This window comes from Misgurnus anguillicaudatus, chromosome 19 (genome assembly GCF_027580225.2).
Source record: "Misgurnus anguillicaudatus chromosome 19, ASM2758022v2, whole genome shotgun sequence".
NCBI lineage: Eukaryota > Metazoa > Chordata > Actinopteri > Cypriniformes > Cobitidae > Misgurnus > Misgurnus anguillicaudatus.
The window spans coordinates 5,145,468-5,164,273 of record NC_073355.2 but is presented as its reverse complement, the minus strand read 5'-3'; the positions used below and the strand labels follow the sequence as shown (position 1 = coordinate 5,164,273).

Below are 18,806 nucleotides of genomic sequence, written 5' to 3'. Positions count from 1 at the left end.
TTTCATTACAAAAGACTTTTATTTACATCCTTAAGAATAAATCAAACAAGACAAACAGAACTGCTGAACTGTATGCGTAGCAAAGTTTAAACACACTTTGTCTTTGAGAGTTGATCACAAGCACTATGTAAAGTTAGCGTACAAGTAACGAAAGTCAGTAGCAAATCTCTCACCATCTAAACCGGCTAGTAATCAGTTTTTATATTGTTGTGGCTATAAATGAAATATAAATATGTTTCACTCCCTAACAAAAGCTGCAGGCAGATCCTCACATCTTAAATCACATCTTTGGATAAAGATATAAACGCTGATGTCTTTGCTTACGATCAGTACTTGTATAACATTCGATGCAGGTGAAATTAATTCGACCCCAATGGAAGACTCAAAACCGTCACTGTCAGAAATAAACCCAAGAGTTGGCTCAATGGCAAAGGTTGGGCTTCTTTGTCTGTAGGTAACCAAGCAGCCTCAATAATAGTGCAAATAGGCACGCATCCTTCTTCATCCCCAAAACGTAACCCCATCACCCCCTCTATTGCAAATACTGCTTACCCACGGCGTCAGACAAATCATAAATACACGTAAAACATATATACACAAAGAAAAAGCTCTTTTAAAAAGCCTATAAATCGATATAGTCGGATTTCATTCCAGGCGATGCCGTAAACGGGAATTCATTTACTCTTTCAACTAACAGTTGAAATAAACGAAATCTCTCATCTCTATTATTGTAATGTATGTTTGTCTCTAAAGGTGCTACAGTAAAGCGGAAAAGCTCTACAATACCGGCCAATTCACCCCACCAAAACGCCATCTAGTGGCCAAAGTCAGAGCTGATAGTGCATCAATTCATAAAGACTTTTCATAAAAGAAAATAAGAATACAAAATAACTTCTGTTTAATTTATCGTAGGGCAGATAAATAAGTTAAATAATTAATTTCATATAAAAACACTTTGTGTTTGTAAAAGGGGTCGTGAATCTGTGATTTGTTAAGAATATGGCATCAGGAATCAGAAGGAAACATAAGACCTTCGACCTCTCAGTACCTGGATGAACGTGACATAAAGAGCTTTACGAATCTCTACGGAGAGATCACGGGGTGTCTTTGTGTAAGTGCTTGTAATAGCGTGTGTGGTTGGCTAGGTGGTAGTGACGGTCGTTCCGCTCCCGAGTTTGATGATCATCTGTTGGCAGTCGTGAAGGGTGCGTTTGTCGCCCAGTTTCTCCAATGTCCGGGCGGCGTCCACCAGCATGCCCACCCTCTGCCCGGGAGCTGATAGGAAGGAGGGGGGAAGATAGCGGCAGGCAAGTATCACGGCCTCCGCCTGCTCCCGGTGGCCTGGCCGCATCTCACACTCCTCTGTGAAAACACACAAACATGGTCCAAAATCAACGCTTGCCAAATACAAAATGAGAGTCAGAATTGGTGTTGGTTACAAACTGCTAAATAATACACAGTTCAAATTGTAAAGATAAAGTGATTAAAATCAACTAACAACAAATCAAACTACAGAAAACATCTGTAGTGGGTGTATTTTGTATATAATTGTGGGAATGACACAAAAACTGTCAGAAATATCCAAACAAAGATAAAACCATTACTAGGAAAAAACATTTCATTTAAAGTTCCAATGAAATCAAAACTGACAATCCTTTTTTTTTCTAATATTGCAGTGTTCAAAAACTATTTATCCGTGTAAGTCATTATTTCTTTTAAAATTCATGTGCCCTCATCAACTTCAATCAAAATCAGCAAATTAACTTCTGCCCTCTTGTGGCGATTATTCTCAGATGACCTCAGTAATAACGCATTCATACCAGACACAAAGTTATTTACATGTTAAGTTAATGCAAAGACACTACAGACATCCCGCGGTGCAATTGACCTATGGCTAAACCACGCCCCCAAACGCGATGAGCCAATCAAAGTGCGCTAGCAAACCCAATACTCCCGGATATTCTCTGCTTTCACATCCATTGAAATGCATTGCAGTTAGTCAGTCTTTATTCGTTTTTATATGTTTTTTCTTGTTTAAAATGGTCAAACGCTGTGCATGGGTACATGCAACTCCGACACTTGGTATCCCGAGATGCTGGGCGACGATGTGTATTTTTACCCGTTTTTTTTTAACCCTTTCCCAAGCCACATCTCAACTGAAATAAGTGTTTGCTCTGGATAAAGTTATGCGGTAAACCACAACACCAACTAAACGTGGATAAATTAGCTTAGAACAGATGTAGACATCCTTGTTTAAAGTCGACAACGTATTTGAACGTTATCTTCTCTAACGTAACGTTAGCCTAACATTAGAAATCATTAATGTTAGCTTCTAGCTGCGTTGTACATGTCACTTAGCTTCATTAACGTTTCTGTAAATAACCGAAATAACAAATGTTATTTGTTATATGTAATAGCATGTTGTGCTGTCGAAGAGACCGAAATAAAGGAAAATCACAATGCATGAACATTGCATGTTTACCTGTTCTGCTTCCAGGTGTGGCACGGCGACGCAGACTGCGGTCCAAAAGCTGGTGTGTACGTGTTGGACTGGCACCTGCCATCAGCCGAGCGGTGGCTTCATGCAGGAACAACTGCGAGCCACAAACAGACAGACAGAGATTAGGTTTAAACTCTCTCCTTTATCTTTTGTGCAAATGCAACGATGTCCAAAAGATAATGATACGGATTCATGCAGCTCGGCTGGTACAGCGTTGCATTAGCAGTGCAAAAGGTCATGGGTTCATTCTCAAACAAACACACACACACACACACACACACGGATACATTTTTATCTGTAATTAAATGTAGTAAACCACTAAATGTGAACATTATTTTTTCTTTCTCAAATTAAAATAGTAAATAAATCATTATTAATTACCAAGCATGAACAATGCATCTTACAATTTTAGTTTTGCATTTTATTTATCATTCCTCTAAGATAACTTATAAAATGGGCAGTTCTGGTTCTTCATTCTGATTGGTTGAAACGCGTTCTAAGCCATGATAAAACCCACGGTTCAGACTGCATTACATAAGTATCACTGCGCCACTGTCGCTGCGTACTGATTTAAATAATAAACACCACAGTCTTTAATCATATTTTCATTGTGTCTTTGCTGCGTCTCTGTTGTTTGTGAACTGCGCTCTGTTTCAGTCACACTTGATTCTGAGAAACTACTTTGTTTGGCGGAAAAGTAATATTTGTACTAATATAATTACAGATAATTTGTGTTTTATTTTATAAAATCTCGCTAACGTTATGCATATGAAGTAACCGTTATAAAAGCAATAACCCCCGCGAAGCAGTGTGGTTACAGTGCATTTTATAACAGCTAAGGGGGTTTTAACTACGCCCCTTAGCTGTTATAAAATGCACTGGTAACCCCACTGCTTCTTGGGGCTTACTGCTTTATTATACCACACTGCCCATTCTTGGATACAGAATGACTGCATGCAATAGTTTGCATAAATGAAGACATTTCTTTGTTTAACGCTCAACCACGTGTCATCATTAGCATGGACTCTGCCCCGTGTGTCTGTGTACGCGGCTCACCCTCCGCATGGCCGGTCTGAAGCTCTGAGCGAGTTTTCGGAGAGAGCTCAGGTCTTGCTGGAAGCCCTGCAGCTCTGCGGGTGACGCGGCCGTCGGGGAGCTCTGCTGCGACTCCACCTGCTGCTCTCTCCATACGTTAGTGCGCGTCACCAACAGCAGATCACACAGCAGCAACTGCACCAGCTGTACACACACCAAACATGAGAGCAAAGAAAAGATTTCCTCTGTGAGAGCACAAACACCATCTGTATGACTAAATAAAAGCATGCATCTGGTGTATTAAATAAACTAGGGCTCAAAAGACAAGAGTAGAGAGTTTGCAACCATTGTGGCTTTTAAGGCAAAATGGCTGCTGAATTATTTACGATATTATCATGTGTAGTATTAACATAACCTAATGTATCTTCATAGCTGTATATTGTGACACAAATACATTTTGATTGGGCACAACGTGTAATGGAGGCACTGCGGCTCAGCTCTGTATTGCACTGCAGTAACATTGCACACATTTCAGACACATGCAATGCAACTACAATGCACTACAGCCCTGTCCAAAACACAACACACACTCCTTACTAATCTCTACACAATACACAATACACACAGCTATAGGTACCTTGTCTAAACTGTTGGTGTTACAATGTGGGCCGAGGTTGAGGCTGTCTCTGAACAGGCTGCTGGCTATATCGCAGTAGCTGAGGCTGAGCTGGTAGTTCTCCGGTTTGGCCAGCAGGGTGCGCACTGCTTTAAACATGTTGAGACAGGCTTTGGGCAGTGAACTCCTACAAAAATAAAAAACACAGGACGTACTGAGGACAAGGCTAAAACCAATAAAACAATGCCTTGAGCACATCAAATGCAAGCTCCGGCTTGTATAAACAAATGGCGATCGGACGGGAAGAGACACTTTGATGAGAAGAGCTGATAACTCACGCAATCTCTTCTTTATTTACTTGTGAGCAAATGTGGCCGGGGGCAACCGGTGGGTGTATCAGTCACGGATCAGAGCATATTTTTAATAAAGCGTTTCAATAACGCGCCTCCATTATTGAAGTTTGCCGGAGTGAAAGTGTGTGCTGGACTCACTCGGCGGACTGCAGGCTGCGGGGTAAATGCTCCACCGCTGGGTACAATCTCTCAGCCGCCATATCGTCTCCCTGGAGCCAATTGATGATCACCACGGCAACCGATGACCACCATTTCGAGTGAGGGTCGCAGCCTGGAGGGTCAAGGACATAATCGAGATGACAAACACACAAAAAAACTGTCCTTCATTCATCGGCTAAGATGAATGCAGTGCAAACATGCAACGCAAACTTCATTTGTGATATAAATATACACGGCTAGCATCTGTGTGACAGATAACTGAACCAGAGCTCCGAAAACAAAACACTTCAGGTTTGAAAGATGAAGCTAAATGTGTTACGGACCTGTAACAGTGGCCATGTTGGATCCGATGGCAAAGCATTGGGTCGTGGCTCCTGCCGCATCTGATGCGCTGGTCAGTAACTGCAGGTATTCCAGAGCGTCCGAGTATTCCCTGTCATAACATCAGACATGATTGTCATCAAAGATGGATTAAAAGGAGTAGTTTAATAAACAACATAATTTGAAATGCTAATTTGAAGACAAAATTAGACAGATTTTTTATTAACATTATCATTTCAATTTTATTAATTTATGGTTTAATAAAAGTTTAGCTATTATGACTCAAATTGCATATTTAGTGGCCATTTACACAACATTTTTAACTAAAACTGAAAACATTTTGTGTGTTTTGACTGTTTGTTAACACAACAATGGCGTTTTTTGGTCCTGAAAGGTTTTCGGTTTCAAAGTGCAAGTTTATGAACATCACAATGTTATTGTTTCTGTGTAAACATTTTAAACGCAAATCTGTGACAGCAATTAACTCGACAATCCAGTACCAAATACAAAAATTTGTATTTGAACACCCTGCTATTTTGCAAATTCTCCCACTTAGAAATCATGGAGGGGTCTAAAACTGTCATCGTAGGTGTCCACTGTGAAAGACATAATCAAAAAAAAATCCAGAAATCTCAATATATGACTTTTTAACTTTTTTTTTGTATGATACAGCTGCAAATAAGTATTTGAACACCTGTCTATCAGCTAGAATTCTGACCCTCAAAGACCTGTTAGTCTGCCTTTAAAATGTCCACCTTCACTCCATTTATTATCCTAAATAAAATGCATTTGTTTGAGGTTGTAACTGCATAAAGACACCTGTCCACCCCATACAATCAGTAAGAATCCAACTACTAACATGGCCAAGACCAAAGAGCTGTCCAAAGACACTAGAGACAAAAAATTGTACACCTCCACAAGGCTGGAAAGGGCTACGGGGAAATTGTTCCACTGTTGGAGCAATCATTAGAAAATGGAAGAAGCTAAACATGTCTGGGACTGGGGCTCCATGCAAGATCTCACCTCGTGGGGTGTCAATGATCCTAAGAAAGGTGAGAAATCAGCCCAGAACTACACGGGAGGAGCTGGTCAATCACCTGAAAAGAGCTGGGACCACCGTTTCCAAGGTAACTGTTGGTAATACACTAAGACATCATGGTTTGAAATCATGTATGGCACGGAAAGTTCCCCTGCTTAAACCAGCACATGTTCAGGCCCGTCTTAAGTTTGCCAATGACCATTTGGATGATCCAGAGGAGTCAAATTTGGATGATCCAAAGTCATGTGGTCAGATGAGACCAAAATGGACCTTTTTGGTCATAATTCCACTAAACGTGTTTAGAGGAAGAAGAATGATGAATACCATCCCAAGAACGCCATCCCTACTGTGAAGCATGTAAAATGTGAAGCAATTTTAACCCTGGAGAACCCAAGAACCCTTTCATTAGCAGCAATTATTGGCCAAATTTGACCTGTGGGTTCTCCAGGGTTAAACTGGAATGTAAAAAAATTAAGCCCTAATATTATCATTCTAATCAAATTAATATTATAAACACTGATATTGCTTGATACTGATATGTTGTGCATTCTTACTTTCTACTGCATCTTACATCAGACTAGTATTAAAATTGAAGTACACACCCATCACCATCCGTAAGGGTCTTATCGCCTCGCGGCTGGGCCACGCAGTACAGGGCCTTCTCCAGCAGATGCTCGCGAAACGCCTGGGTCACCTGAGCCAGCGGGTCAACTACACACAACCACAAAACGCAGAAGACGAGACACACACATTAGCATACAAAAAGCTTTCAGTAAATCAGCTAAGCGCTTTAAAGACAGATTTTTTTATTTTATTTAGTGCTAACCTGAGTTTCCGGCCTGGCTGTAGATGCTTTCTTTCGGGGTGCTGCGTATGGACCAGTCTCCATCCACAAAGAAACGATGACCCAGAGGATGACACAACCACTGCATAGCGGGCGGGACACTGCCACTGGGTGACAGACAGGCCTGCCGAGCGCTGCTCAAGAACACTCGCTACAAACGGAGCATAACGAAAAGACAGATCTCCTCTTACCATGTGCAGTACATGCTAATATTAAGCTTTACGGAAATCACTCGTTTCTTACAGTGGTAAAGTGAAGCAGGCGGGGCAGGGTGGTTTTAACTCTGAGGGCTGTGGACACGTAAATTTCAGCCATCGTAGCGATGGAAAAACAGTCTCCTGCACACTCGGCTAGGTTCAGAGCGCTCAAAGCCATGTGGATCGCAGAGAGGTGACTGCCACCCAGTTTACCTGTACACAAAAATATCAGATACAAATCAGACCATCTTTACATTTAGTCAGGTTGTGACATTTTCTGCCTCAGCCCTGTGTAACACCCTTGTGTGGTCTTGGTTTATACACAGTTAATGAATTTAATTCCTCACCGGTCATGTGCAGTTGATGTAAACGGTGGTAGACCAATGCTGCATCACGGCAGCTCTTGCGTGCGTCCTCCTGTAGGGGCCGATTTGACCGAAGTGCCCCGGCGCGGTTGGCTAGCCAGCGGCCCACCCAGAGCCTCTGGAGACACAGACGAAGGGCAGACCACAGGACGGCACATGTCAGGTCCAGCTGAGAGGTGGGCAGAGGACGGCCGAGAGCCTTAAGACACGTCCAGAGGTTCTGAGACGCCTGAGCGAAATCTCCCTGCGAATATAAGAAGAGCAGATTAGACGTTACGTGGAACAGGGCGGAAGAAATGCATATGGGAGTTGGTGTTTTACCCTGGCCAGATCCAGGTCGGCCTGTTTGCGATGTCTCCAGAAGAGTACCGATGATTCGGAGTGAGGTCTGGTCACGGGTTCCCCGTACACAAGCAGTCGGATTAAAACTCCGGCAACAAGAACACCGTTCAACAGCCAGACCAACAGGGTGGGCAGCATCCAGTCCATCCAACCCCATGACTCTGCTACACATAAAACAACAAGATATTTACAATTTTGAAGATGCAAACTGCATACTTCTACGTTGTACATGTAGTATGCCATTCCAAGTACCTGCTTCTGGTATGGACAGCATACTCCTTGCTGCAGTAGATCCTGAGACTGAAGCTCCTGAGCTGCTCCAGCCCCCACACAACAAAGACGCCAGTGGGTTAAATGAGAGGAAGAGGAGGGTGAAAGCGCACAGGGCCATACGAGAGCGGTCCAGCATTCCTCCAGCTCTCTCAACCACAGGCTAAACATTACAGAAAATGAAAAGCAATGAATGACTCCTTAAAAGCCATAGTTTCACATTTGATTTTCAATTGGAAGAAGAACGCCACCTTGCTATCTTCTCCCATCGGGCTGTCCGGCTCCGAATCGCTGCCGTTGTGGGAGTAGGCTCCACTGGACTGGGGCGATCCGACGTCTGAAGCTGGAGGGGTGGGGATTTCTGGTTTCACGTCCACTTCCATGGTCACAAGGTCCTTCAGAGACTCTGACGTGGTAGAGCGATTGGTCAGTGCAAAGAACAAAAAACACGAAATCTTCCACAATTTTTGGTAAACATTCTCTTTCAGAAACACAAATTGATGTAGAGATGGTATAGATGTCCTGAGCAAGCTTACTGTTCTTCTGGACGGACATTTTGAGCGCCATGTTCTCCTGCTTTAGCTTTTGGTTGGACTGCTGAAGGTAGCGGATGAAGTCGATGGCTTTCCTCAACACTGCTGATTTATTGAGCTGCACAAGACAAAAGCATCATGGACGATCATTCTCATCCTTTCTTTCCACCTGCTTCAGGCAAGTTAACAGCCACAAATGCAAAGGCTAGTTTCTTGTGGTGACTTAAACACCCAAATAAACATAGTTTGTTAGGTTTTGACGAAGACAATGAGGCCAACCTTAGCTTCGGTTCCAGCCACCAGGTCTTTGAGCTCAAGGATCTTGTCATTAATTGAGGAGCGGTAGCGTTTCTCGATGGCGTTGTGTGCCGTACGTTTCTCACCCTTGTGTGGCATGCAGCCTGGTTTCCCACTGATGGCGATGCGGTTAATGGGAAGTTTCTCTGTGTCCACCATCAACGGGACCGTGGTCAGGATTGTGCCTCCACTCATCAGAGCCTGAGATTGGTGGATGAAGAGAAGACAAAGAAGAAATCATTGACAGATCTTCATTGATCATTGAAGACAAAAGCAAAACAATGAAAAGAAAGTTAAAGCGATACTCCAGACAAATATCAAAATTCCCCCATGAATTACTCACCCTCAAGCAATCCGAGACACACATGTCCATCATCCCCCAGACAAACACATTTTGAGTCACTTCAGTAAATGTCCCCGCTCCTCCAAGCCTACAATGGGAAAAAACAGGGATCAGGGAACTTCTGACTTCGAAGCTTAAAAAAGTGCATTCATCCTTTTAAAAAAAAAATCAAAAAAGCTCCAAGGGGTTGATAAATGCTTTATAACTTTATAAACTATAATAACTAGCTTCCGGTACACAACGCCATCTTAGACTCAATTCAAGTAAATTGCGTGATTCCAAGATGGCGTTAGGGTTGTGTCTATAGTATCGTCAGACATATCGCCATCGCCAATAGCAGGCTTTCATGATAATAGTTGCCGATGGTTATTATTATCATCATCATTATCATCATCATAGTTTTACATTAACATGCGCTTTGCATGCTTTTCCTCGCATGAAAGGGATTGTGAGTTTCACCTTGCGCAAGAGAGCTTGTTACGCGAGTGTATTCCTTCTCGCACGCACATGGACTTAATGTGAGTGTCTTGGACTCTTGCACTTACCTGAATGTCCGCGGCATGGACTGCTACTCCTCCTGAACTTGTAATGCGCATAATTCGGACTCTTCCTTGCACGTGAGCTTGTAATACGTGTGGCTCTGACATTTCCTTGCACTAGAGAGGTTGTTAGGAGCACAGGGGTTTAAAACCAGCACATGTGTTGTTCCCTGGCACGCAGGAAGTTTTAGAGCGCCTGGGATTTAATGACGCGCTCGGATTAATAGCATCAGTTTTAACAAGGTTGCGGTCATGATGGTGTCGCCCTTGCTTCTTTTTTGTTCATCAATCAAGTGACTTGTCATAAATGAGTAAAAAATAAATAAATGACTAAGCTACTGCCCGCCCGATACTATCGTGTATCAGGAATCTCACAGGCTGACTATAGGACGATCTCAAAATGGGGCATATCGCCCAACACTAGATGGCGTCATTAACGGAAGCTAGTTATTATAGTTCATAAAAAAATTACATATATTTCGTTTGGCCCATTTCGCATTTATTTGATAGACAGTAATTACGAGGTGACATGAAGGTACAGGGTGGAGAGAGGGGATGGGATCGGCAAAGGACCTCGAGCCGGGATTCGAACTCGGGTCGCCGGAAGTGCGTCTGCACCATATGTCGGAGCACTGTCCACTACACCATCGGTTCCTATAGTTCATAAAATTTGAAACTAGGATGTTTTTCTTACAAAATCGCATCAATTACTTGCAGAAGTCCTTTATTAACCCCTTGGAGCCATGTGGATTACTTCTGTGAAGGATGAATGCACCTTTTTGGAGTTTAAAGTCAGAAGTTGTTTCCTGATCCCCATTTTCTACTATTATAAAGCTTGGAAAAGCAAGGACATATACTAAAGTAACAAATGGGTTCAACTGAAAGATGATGGACATATTTATCTCTGATTGCTTGACGATGAGTAAATGAAGGTGTAATTTTGTCTGGAGTATCACTTTAATGTGTGCTGTAGAGTATGGTGCTTGATACATCCGATTAAATTTTCTGTCTGAACGTTATGAATGTTTGCTCCAAGATCTCTTTCCTGAATAATATCTTTGTTCTGTTGCTTTCATTTAAAGTAATCAATTTTCTCCAAGTCGACTTTTAGTACTCCCAGGAAATCAAACCCCTTACATTTGCCCTGCTATTGCAATGCTCTACCAGTTGAGTAACAGGAACACCATCTCAATGGGTGTGCAAAAATGACCGAACAGGCTTTAAGACTGTGCTGTGTACCTGCAGTTGGCTGTTCTGTATAGGTGCAGTGGATGTAGCCAGCGATGTGATGCAGGGTGATGCCACTGTCGTTACCATGGTAACATCTGGCTTTAGGGTGGTGAGCAGGAGAGACTCAGCCTTTATGAACTGAGGCTGCAACAAGACCTGCAAAACGTGTGAAGATGCATCAGCGCACACAAGCATTTGTGCATCAGCGCTATTTAATCTTTGCATCCACTTACAGGAACCTGTTGAACCTGAGTAGAGATGGTGTGTGTCGGTGGGCTGGAAGTCGCGGTCAGGATGGGTGAAGCCGACAGGGTCTGCACCTGCGTTTGAATGGCCATTGGCTGAACATTCTGCGGAGAGGCGGGGAGACTCGGGGTTGGCTGAGGAGAGCTCTGCTGAGTGACAGCTGCAGGAACCAATGAGATCACAAATTAACAAATAATCATCACGTGTGAACTTTGATCCACACAACCTATGTGATGATGTTGTATTTTCTCTTTGACCTGTTGATATGATGTCAACCTCAACATGATAAGAGAAGAATAAAACAGAATATCAAGAATGAATGTGGGCAGGGCTAGACATTAATAAACTACTATATAATGCATGGTAAAGGTTACTAGGTTTATACAGTGGGGATGAAAACACTGACATCACACACGCGTGGACTTTGGTATATCAGTGCTGAAATATGATTGGTCAGAATGATCAGGTGAAGCATTTTACAGTGGTAGTAAAAGTAAACGTCTAATTACATCATTAATAAAACATGCACAGACCTAATCATTTGTGTGACCCAATCTGTGTAAACCCAGTTTAAGTCATTCTGTGAAAACATAACCTTGATATTTTTAATACTGTAGTATGATCATTTCAAAAATTAAAATCAATGTAAAATCAACCTTTGATGATCCAAATTTCATCATCAGAATATGAAACTTAATCTGGATTTCACAGACAGGGTCACATATATTTAAAACACGTAAAAATAGACTTTAACTGGAGGACAGTGAAGTAAGACTGAGCGAAAGTTACGCTATAGTTAAGAAGCATTACAATAGCTGCGTTTCCAATAAAGATGTGCGCAAAACTTTAGCATTATTTTCTAAATTCTACCAAAAATGATTGCGAAATGACGCCGTTTCCATCAACAGATGTTATGTGACTAAACGCATTATTCTTGTCTCGCGATAATGGGCAACTAGCAGTAGTAGAGCGATATGGATTATCATTTTAATGGAAGCTTGCCGACTTCCGGTGACACCATAGATATGTACACTAGATGTCGGCTTGGCCACAGCAGTTCATTGGACCGAATGCGTCAAATAGAGCCGCAATCTTGAAACAGGGGAGCCCTGCATCAGCGTCATTGTAGGCAATGGTGTAACGAAAATAAAATTACCATAAATCGTCATGAATGCGGTTTTCTTGGTTTTCTTTTGGTTCGCTTCAACAGTCAGACATGTATTTAGCATTGAGTACAGAAAAAAATCTGCTTTTTCTAACTATAATGCATAGTGCTAGTAGGCCTAATATCCATACGCAGCACAAAAGTCCATCATCGTCCATGAATTCGGAGTACAGGCAGATATAGCAACTTTACCTAGCTACTTCCTATGACAAGACCCCTGTTCTAAAATGGGGTCTGTTTTGACGCATGCTTATAACCCCAAGGTGACATCTAGTGTATACATCTATGCGGTGACACGAACAACCAGATGGGGCAAAGCTGAGAAAAGTTCAACGGTACAGTATGCAAATTATGAGAGACTTTTGGGAGGGACCATGGTTAGTGTTTGAATTCATGTGGTGCCACGCAGACCCATGGATGACATCAAAATACCTCGAAAGCAGTAGAACTCCCAAATCGCTCTTGTTGTATTTTAATGTTATACACTTGTCAATTCTAGTGAAACTATGTGAAGTTGAACACACCTCTTCTACCATGCCATAAAGAAATATGTGACACATGTCAGGTGACCTGCAAATGTGAAAAAAAACTTTGCAGTTTTGCGATATGTCCCTTTTTTGAATTGCCTGAAAAACCACCTCATCCAAGCATATAAACTTTTAAGCCAAATTGACGTGTTTCCATTGGATGCATTTTCAATTCGCTATTTTGAATTTGCGCAATTTGAAGGGTAATGGAAATGCAGCTAATGATACTGGTTTACTTTACTGCCAGGTTCCAAATTATTTTTAGCCAACCGCAAAAGGTGGATTTACCAGATTTACCAGCCAGTCAAATCCTTACCAGCCTACATACTTTCAACAGTAGTTCTGCTTGTGTAATAATGGTTAAATGTAGTATTACAAGTCAACTTACTATGCATAGTAGTATACTTTTGTGTTCATTTCTTCAATTTCTTTCATTTTGGTAAAAAGCTTTTTAACACCGTTTGTGTGGCGGTGATACCAGCCAAAACAAAAGAAAATGCCTAGTTACGTCTCATCCTCATCACCGGCTACTAGATATAGCATGATGACCTCTTGTAGCTTTATCAGATATCACAGTAAGAATTATCAAAGGCATAATGACCAATAAACTACAATGAACATAAACCTATAAAGTCATCAGATTAAACAGAGCTGAAGATTATCTCTTAATAACTTTCAGAAGATGATTTACAACTGTTATGACTGAGATCAAAGATATCATTTATTCATTCACATCCTAATCTTATATGTGCTCATACAGATAAATTTATGCCTTTGAGCAACAGAGCGAAAAACGTAACGACTTCTCATTCCAGAAAACGGCCAGGACTGGTTTATCGGTTTTACAGCTGCTGTTCACACCAGGGGCGATTCTAGGTTTTTAGGGATCGTGTACACCAAAGAGTTTAAAAGCATCTAAAAGTATCTAAAAAAGGCAGACGGATGCCAACTGTGGGTGCTTGCCAGAGTTTCTTCAGCTGAGCATTTTGGTTGCTATATTACTTATTTTTCATTTATCTTTTGTTTATTTTACGATGTGCCGTTGGTTGTTGTTGCATTTGTCCCAGCCCTCCTTCACTCTGATTGGACAGCTAAGTTAAACGTGACATTGATAAGGTGAGTCACCCAAAGTTGAACATTTTTTAACTCTGGACGCTAAGCGCTAGGCGTACGCCGGGCGGGTTGGGGGGTTCGGTCTTCAATGAAAATGTGATTAAAAACTATTTGAATACTATAATTGGATTTTTTCCACTGTTTTATAAAGATGGTTATAATAATGCAAAGTAAAAGATGGGGCAGAGCCAAAGACAGGGGTGGGTGGCTGGGCAGACATTTCAGGGGACTAAAGCCTACATAGAAAGGGCCTAGTGACGCCACTGATTCAAACATAAACGGTAAATTACTGTAAAAAAATATTGCAAAGCGTTTTATTTGTGATAGGGGATGTGTGTGTAGCAAAACAAAATGTAGGGGTTTCGAAAGCCATTCACTTGATACACCAACACCAGTGGCAGGATGCCTAGAAACAGCACGAGACACAACGCACCAGTCAAAGACGCATTTCAACAGTGAGAACTGACTGTATATAAATCAAGATAAACTAGTAAACCTCACTAGTTGACCAGTGAGAGACACCCATCTTTAGTCAGTACATCTTCATAAACATAAAAAAATCAAGTTAGTAAAACTCACCAGTGTAACCGTTCAGGTTGGGGTAAGTGACGACAGACTGCTGCGGTGCAGGTGAACTGAAGAGAGTCTGCTGGGTAGAGACGAACACAGGGCTCTTTCCGACCGGACCAGCGTTGCTCTGGGTCACTGGGGTGGTTGGGTGAAGGATGGGGGACGGAGCGGGCTGAGCTTTGGGCTGTGTGGTCTGCAGTGTGATGGGGTTGGCAGGAGTGGAGTTCACCTGTGCCAGGGGAGATTGCTGGAAAGTGGAAGGCTGAAACGTTTTGTCCGGGACGGAGGAGCTGCGGGTGATGGGGGGACCCAGCAGGGCATCCAGGTGTGGGCTGCTGCTCAGGATAGAGGGGGTGGTGGTGGGTGTAGAGGATGCGGGTGGAGGAGAAGAGGGGCTGGAGTGAGGCAGGGCCGTGAGCTCCTGGCCGAGCGAGGGGGTAGCGGTGAACGATGCGTTATCAAACAACCCTCCGAACTCCATGTCCGTGTTGTTGATAAGCTGGAGCATGTCTGTAAAAACACGAAAAGAAGATTAAGGGTAAAATATTTTCAAACTAAACTGCCAGTGAGAAAGCCCCCTTATGGTGCGTTTTCATTTCATAGTACCTCACGGGTCGGGTCAGGCTACTTTTGAGGGCTTTTCCACTGGATACAGTATGTAGTACCCGATACTTTTTAGTACCATCTCGGTTGAGGTTCCAAGCGAGCTGAGCTGATACTAAAACACTGTAGATCACTGATTGGTCTGTGAGAATCGTCACTACAAGCGGCATCGCTAAACGCAAGATTAGCTTTACCTTCGTGCGTAAGCTGTCTCGAGCAAACCTGTTGTCATCTGTGCTTTGTTGTAAGTTGCCAAACTTCCTTTAGCGCCAAAAAACATCCACAGGCTGAGAATCAGCAACACCATAACAGTTTTTCCTTGCAGTTTGTGGCGGCACATCCGCGACGCGCACGTCTGCACTGCATTTTTGCAACTTAAATGAGGCTCAAAGGGTGTTTGTACAGAAACTGTCATGTGGGACAGAGGTAGTGAAACACGTGAGGTGCAAACTAACAAATAAATAAATGTATGGTAAACACAGCATTCCAACGATGTTCCCCCTTTTTCTCGCTCCCACTTTTTGTAAGCAATGGAAAAGCGCAACTAGAATGTCAAGTACTTGAACATTTCTAGATCACAATCCGAAAATCAGCGAAAAATAAATAAATAAGAAAAAAAGTTTTAATTGGTACAAAAATTGTTTGTATTTAAAACAACATGAAACATATTTCAATGTGCAATGCAGTTGAACACAACTTCCATCAGACCCACATGAGGAGGTTACTTTACCGGATTGCAAAATTTTAAGGCTAGAAACTTTACATGGGAATTCATGGGAATAAATGGAAATAAACTGGGAGTTGCCTATAGATTGTTTTAATCGGACGCACGTGCGCTGACCTGCTACGCGTCTGGATCCGAACTTTACTTCCGGTTTTGTTTTTTAATGGTCTGACTAGATGCTAAACTGATCTCTTGAACAAATGCCTCGTCAAAAATAACAAATGTTTTGGTTTCCTAGGTAATCTATGTGTCGGCTTTTTTCCTTGTTATATTAATAAACTATGTTTAAAGAACTTTGTTGTTATTTATTCTTAGCGGAGTTTACCGGAAGTTACGTGCAGACCACGACAGCCGCTTGTTTATGTTGTTACTGCTGAAACCGTCTATAACAGGGAACTTAAATGTAGTTAAAAAATCTTGCAGCATAATGTTTTTTTAATGTACGTGATAAAGTTTATATAAATTTTCCTAAATTTCCAAAATAATTTTTAACATAATAACAAACTTCACTTTTTATTTTATATTCTTAAATGCAACTAAATAACAAAACATTTAAACTCTTACAAAGTTATGTTTTAGTTAAAACCTTACTTTAAAGTTAATGAACCCTTAGTTAAAGACTTCAGCATAATTGCTTCACACATTTTACACTTCTGAAACAGTAATTCAAATAAAATACCTAACCTAAAATAAAATACAAATATTTCTATAAAGGAAACAAATTCATAATCCACCCTCATGAGGTCTGACACGTGCGACTTTCAACCAAACCTCTGTCCCAAACCCTTTCAACACGGTTGCTGGGATATACTGTAAGTCAGTTTTAGAATGGAGATTGTGATCTGACTGCACAACTCCTTTCCTTAAGGACAGAGACAGAAAAAGTCTCATCAATATTATTTTTATACATTATATCACCACCACTGAACCAAATGAATACACGTCTAGCTTACAGTATAGGTAGAAAACCATGTCTCCTATTATTTTGGACAGTTAATGTACGTCTTTAAAATCTTTCACGCACATGCACACACGTATATAAAATTATTATTATAAATTATGTTTACATGGGTAGAGATGTAATCAGTCGTATACATACACATATCTCAACCCATATTTACATACAGCACTTCTTTAAGTGTTTGTAAAAAAAAGCGCACTGTGTTTGTATGAGGTGATCGCGCTCGACCAATCAGACGCCGAGAACGAGCCTCGCTATGCCAAGCAGCACGAGCGCGTGTGCGTTTCAGTGAGAGGTTACTATCGGACACAGTCTGCTTCAACTCAGGGTTATTCTCGGTCACTATACAATGAATTGAGGAATAGTTGAATATGCATTGGCAATTTAATTTTTTTTTAAGGTAAATAACTTAAAAGTCAACAAATCGTGCAAATGTGAATAGAATTAAATGCACAAAATCTCAATTTTCACATGAATTTAAATGTGTATTTCGAATGCTTTTCGCGGTGTATTTTAGACCGAGATCGGGGATAGCTAAAATGTATTTAGCTGCTAATCTGATATTTTAAAACTTAAAAGTACACTATAAGGCAATTGTGTTGGTAGGTCAGAGCGTGTAGAGGGAATGCCCGACAGTAACCTAATGTGACGTCAGATATCCAAGTTAGAGGGGGCGTGGTCATTTTCAATGCAACTTTTGCTGCCCGAGACAATAGACAATGTCCCTCATTCTAATTAGATAATATTTCAATTTCACAATACCTAATCTAAAATGAGCTTTAAGTGGAAGCAGTAACTGCACTTGTAACTGACTATTATGCACCAGGCAATTGTTAACTGTGTATCCTAGCTCCACGATATCACGACATACGCCCTGTCCACTACTGAGAGTATTGGGATTTTCTTACCCAACTACCATTTTATGTTAGTATTAGCAGTTGTATGACGGACATAAAAGCACAGAAAAGGATCCAAGATAACGCCAATCCAGCATAGTTAGTAGCAGTGGTTATTTTGATATATGCATTTATAATTTGGTTTCATTTTACAGTTCTAATAAATATTATGAACTCGTGTATGTGTCTGGCATGTGTGTGTGTGTGTGTGTGTGTGTGTGTGTGTGTGTGTCACTACATTTTAGAAAACACAATATAACCTGCCAACCAACAATACAAGTGCAAATTAATGATTTTTCTTACCATCAATATCATTGAGTAGGGCTGTGTCAATACCACTCGGATCATGGTAAGATAAACTGGGATCCAAGGTGTCCAGTGACGTATCGTCAAACGAAATATTATTCATTTCTCCGGCGTTTATTCAAGCTGTCTTCAAAAAGGTTTATGTCCAAAACACACACGCAAACGTTAATCCATGTGAACTAATAACTTATTGCACTTATCGGAAACTATTTACGTATAATCATTTGTTTACGTAAGTTTCGCAGCACACCTTGATAAAATCTAGTCTTTCGCTGTTAACTACCTGCTCGTGTCTGTTTCCATACTGCCGCACAAGGCAAAGTTGACTTAAGAGTTTGCTTTACACATTAGCATGCTAACACCGAGGGCCAGGCAAACCCGAGAGCAATGCGAGTTATTGACACGTCTTTGACCAATCAAAATCCGTCTTTTTAGATGACGCTCCTTTATGTGGGAAGAGTGCTCTCTACTGTCTGTCAGGCAATGCATTCAATCATAAACTGTGGGAGATATTTACGTGCTGCTGATATATATGGTATATTTTTCGTTTTGCTTTATTTTGGTTTATATGAAACATAGTGGTTTTTGGATTATTAGTATTAAGTTTATTTTATATTGTGAATTTTATCTGTCTCAAAGTTGAAAGCATCTTGCAGCCATTTAAACACGTTAATAACAACAACGACCTGCTCAGTGAGTATGTGGACAGATA

The 18,806-nt window shown here is 41.3% G+C and overlaps 1 protein-coding gene across 2 annotated transcripts; it reads right to left on the bottom strand.

Annotated features, from left to right (window-relative positions):
• On the bottom strand, positions 1-18,432 carry srebf1 (sterol regulatory element binding transcription factor 1). Of its 2 annotated transcripts, none has more exons than XM_055184397.2 (19): positions 18,092-18,432; positions 14,614-15,114; positions 11,217-11,389; positions 10,993-11,139; positions 8,854-9,072; positions 8,578-8,692; positions 8,293-8,447; positions 8,024-8,204; positions 7,751-7,932; positions 7,412-7,673; positions 7,111-7,277; positions 6,850-7,018; positions 6,626-6,734; positions 4,987-5,096; positions 4,643-4,775; positions 4,173-4,338; positions 3,557-3,739; positions 2,483-2,594; positions 1-1,362 (listed from the first exon to the last, which is right to left on the bottom strand). In XM_055184397.2, the coding sequence occupies exons 1-19, from the start codon at positions 18,195-18,197 to the stop codon at positions 1,142-1,144; spliced, it is 3,411 nt and encodes a 1,136-aa protein (XP_055040372.2). In that variant the 5' UTR covers positions 18,198-18,432; the 3' UTR covers positions 1-1,141. The 2 variants fall into 2 exon arrangements, with proteins under 2 accessions (XP_055040372.2, XP_055040364.2); XM_055184389.2 differs by having other exon boundaries at positions 7,751-7,935; positions 18,092-18,431.
• Between the last annotated feature and the right edge of the window lie 374 nt (positions 18,433-18,806).

Excerpts from the sequence above, each read along its gene's own strand:
- srebf1 (XM_055184389.2), bottom strand. The coding sequence starts at position 18,197 with ATGAATAATATTTCGTTTGACGATACGTCACTGGACACCTTGGATCCC. Across the intron at positions 8,693-8,853 it reads TGGCTGGAACCGAAGCTAAG|CTCAATAAATCAGCAGTGTT; the intron begins GTTGGCCTCATT and ends TGTCTTGTGCAG. Across the intron at positions 7,674-7,750 it reads CCGACCTGGATCTGGCCAGG|GGAGATTTCGCTCAGGCGTC; the intron begins GTAAAACACCAA and ends TTATATTCGCAG.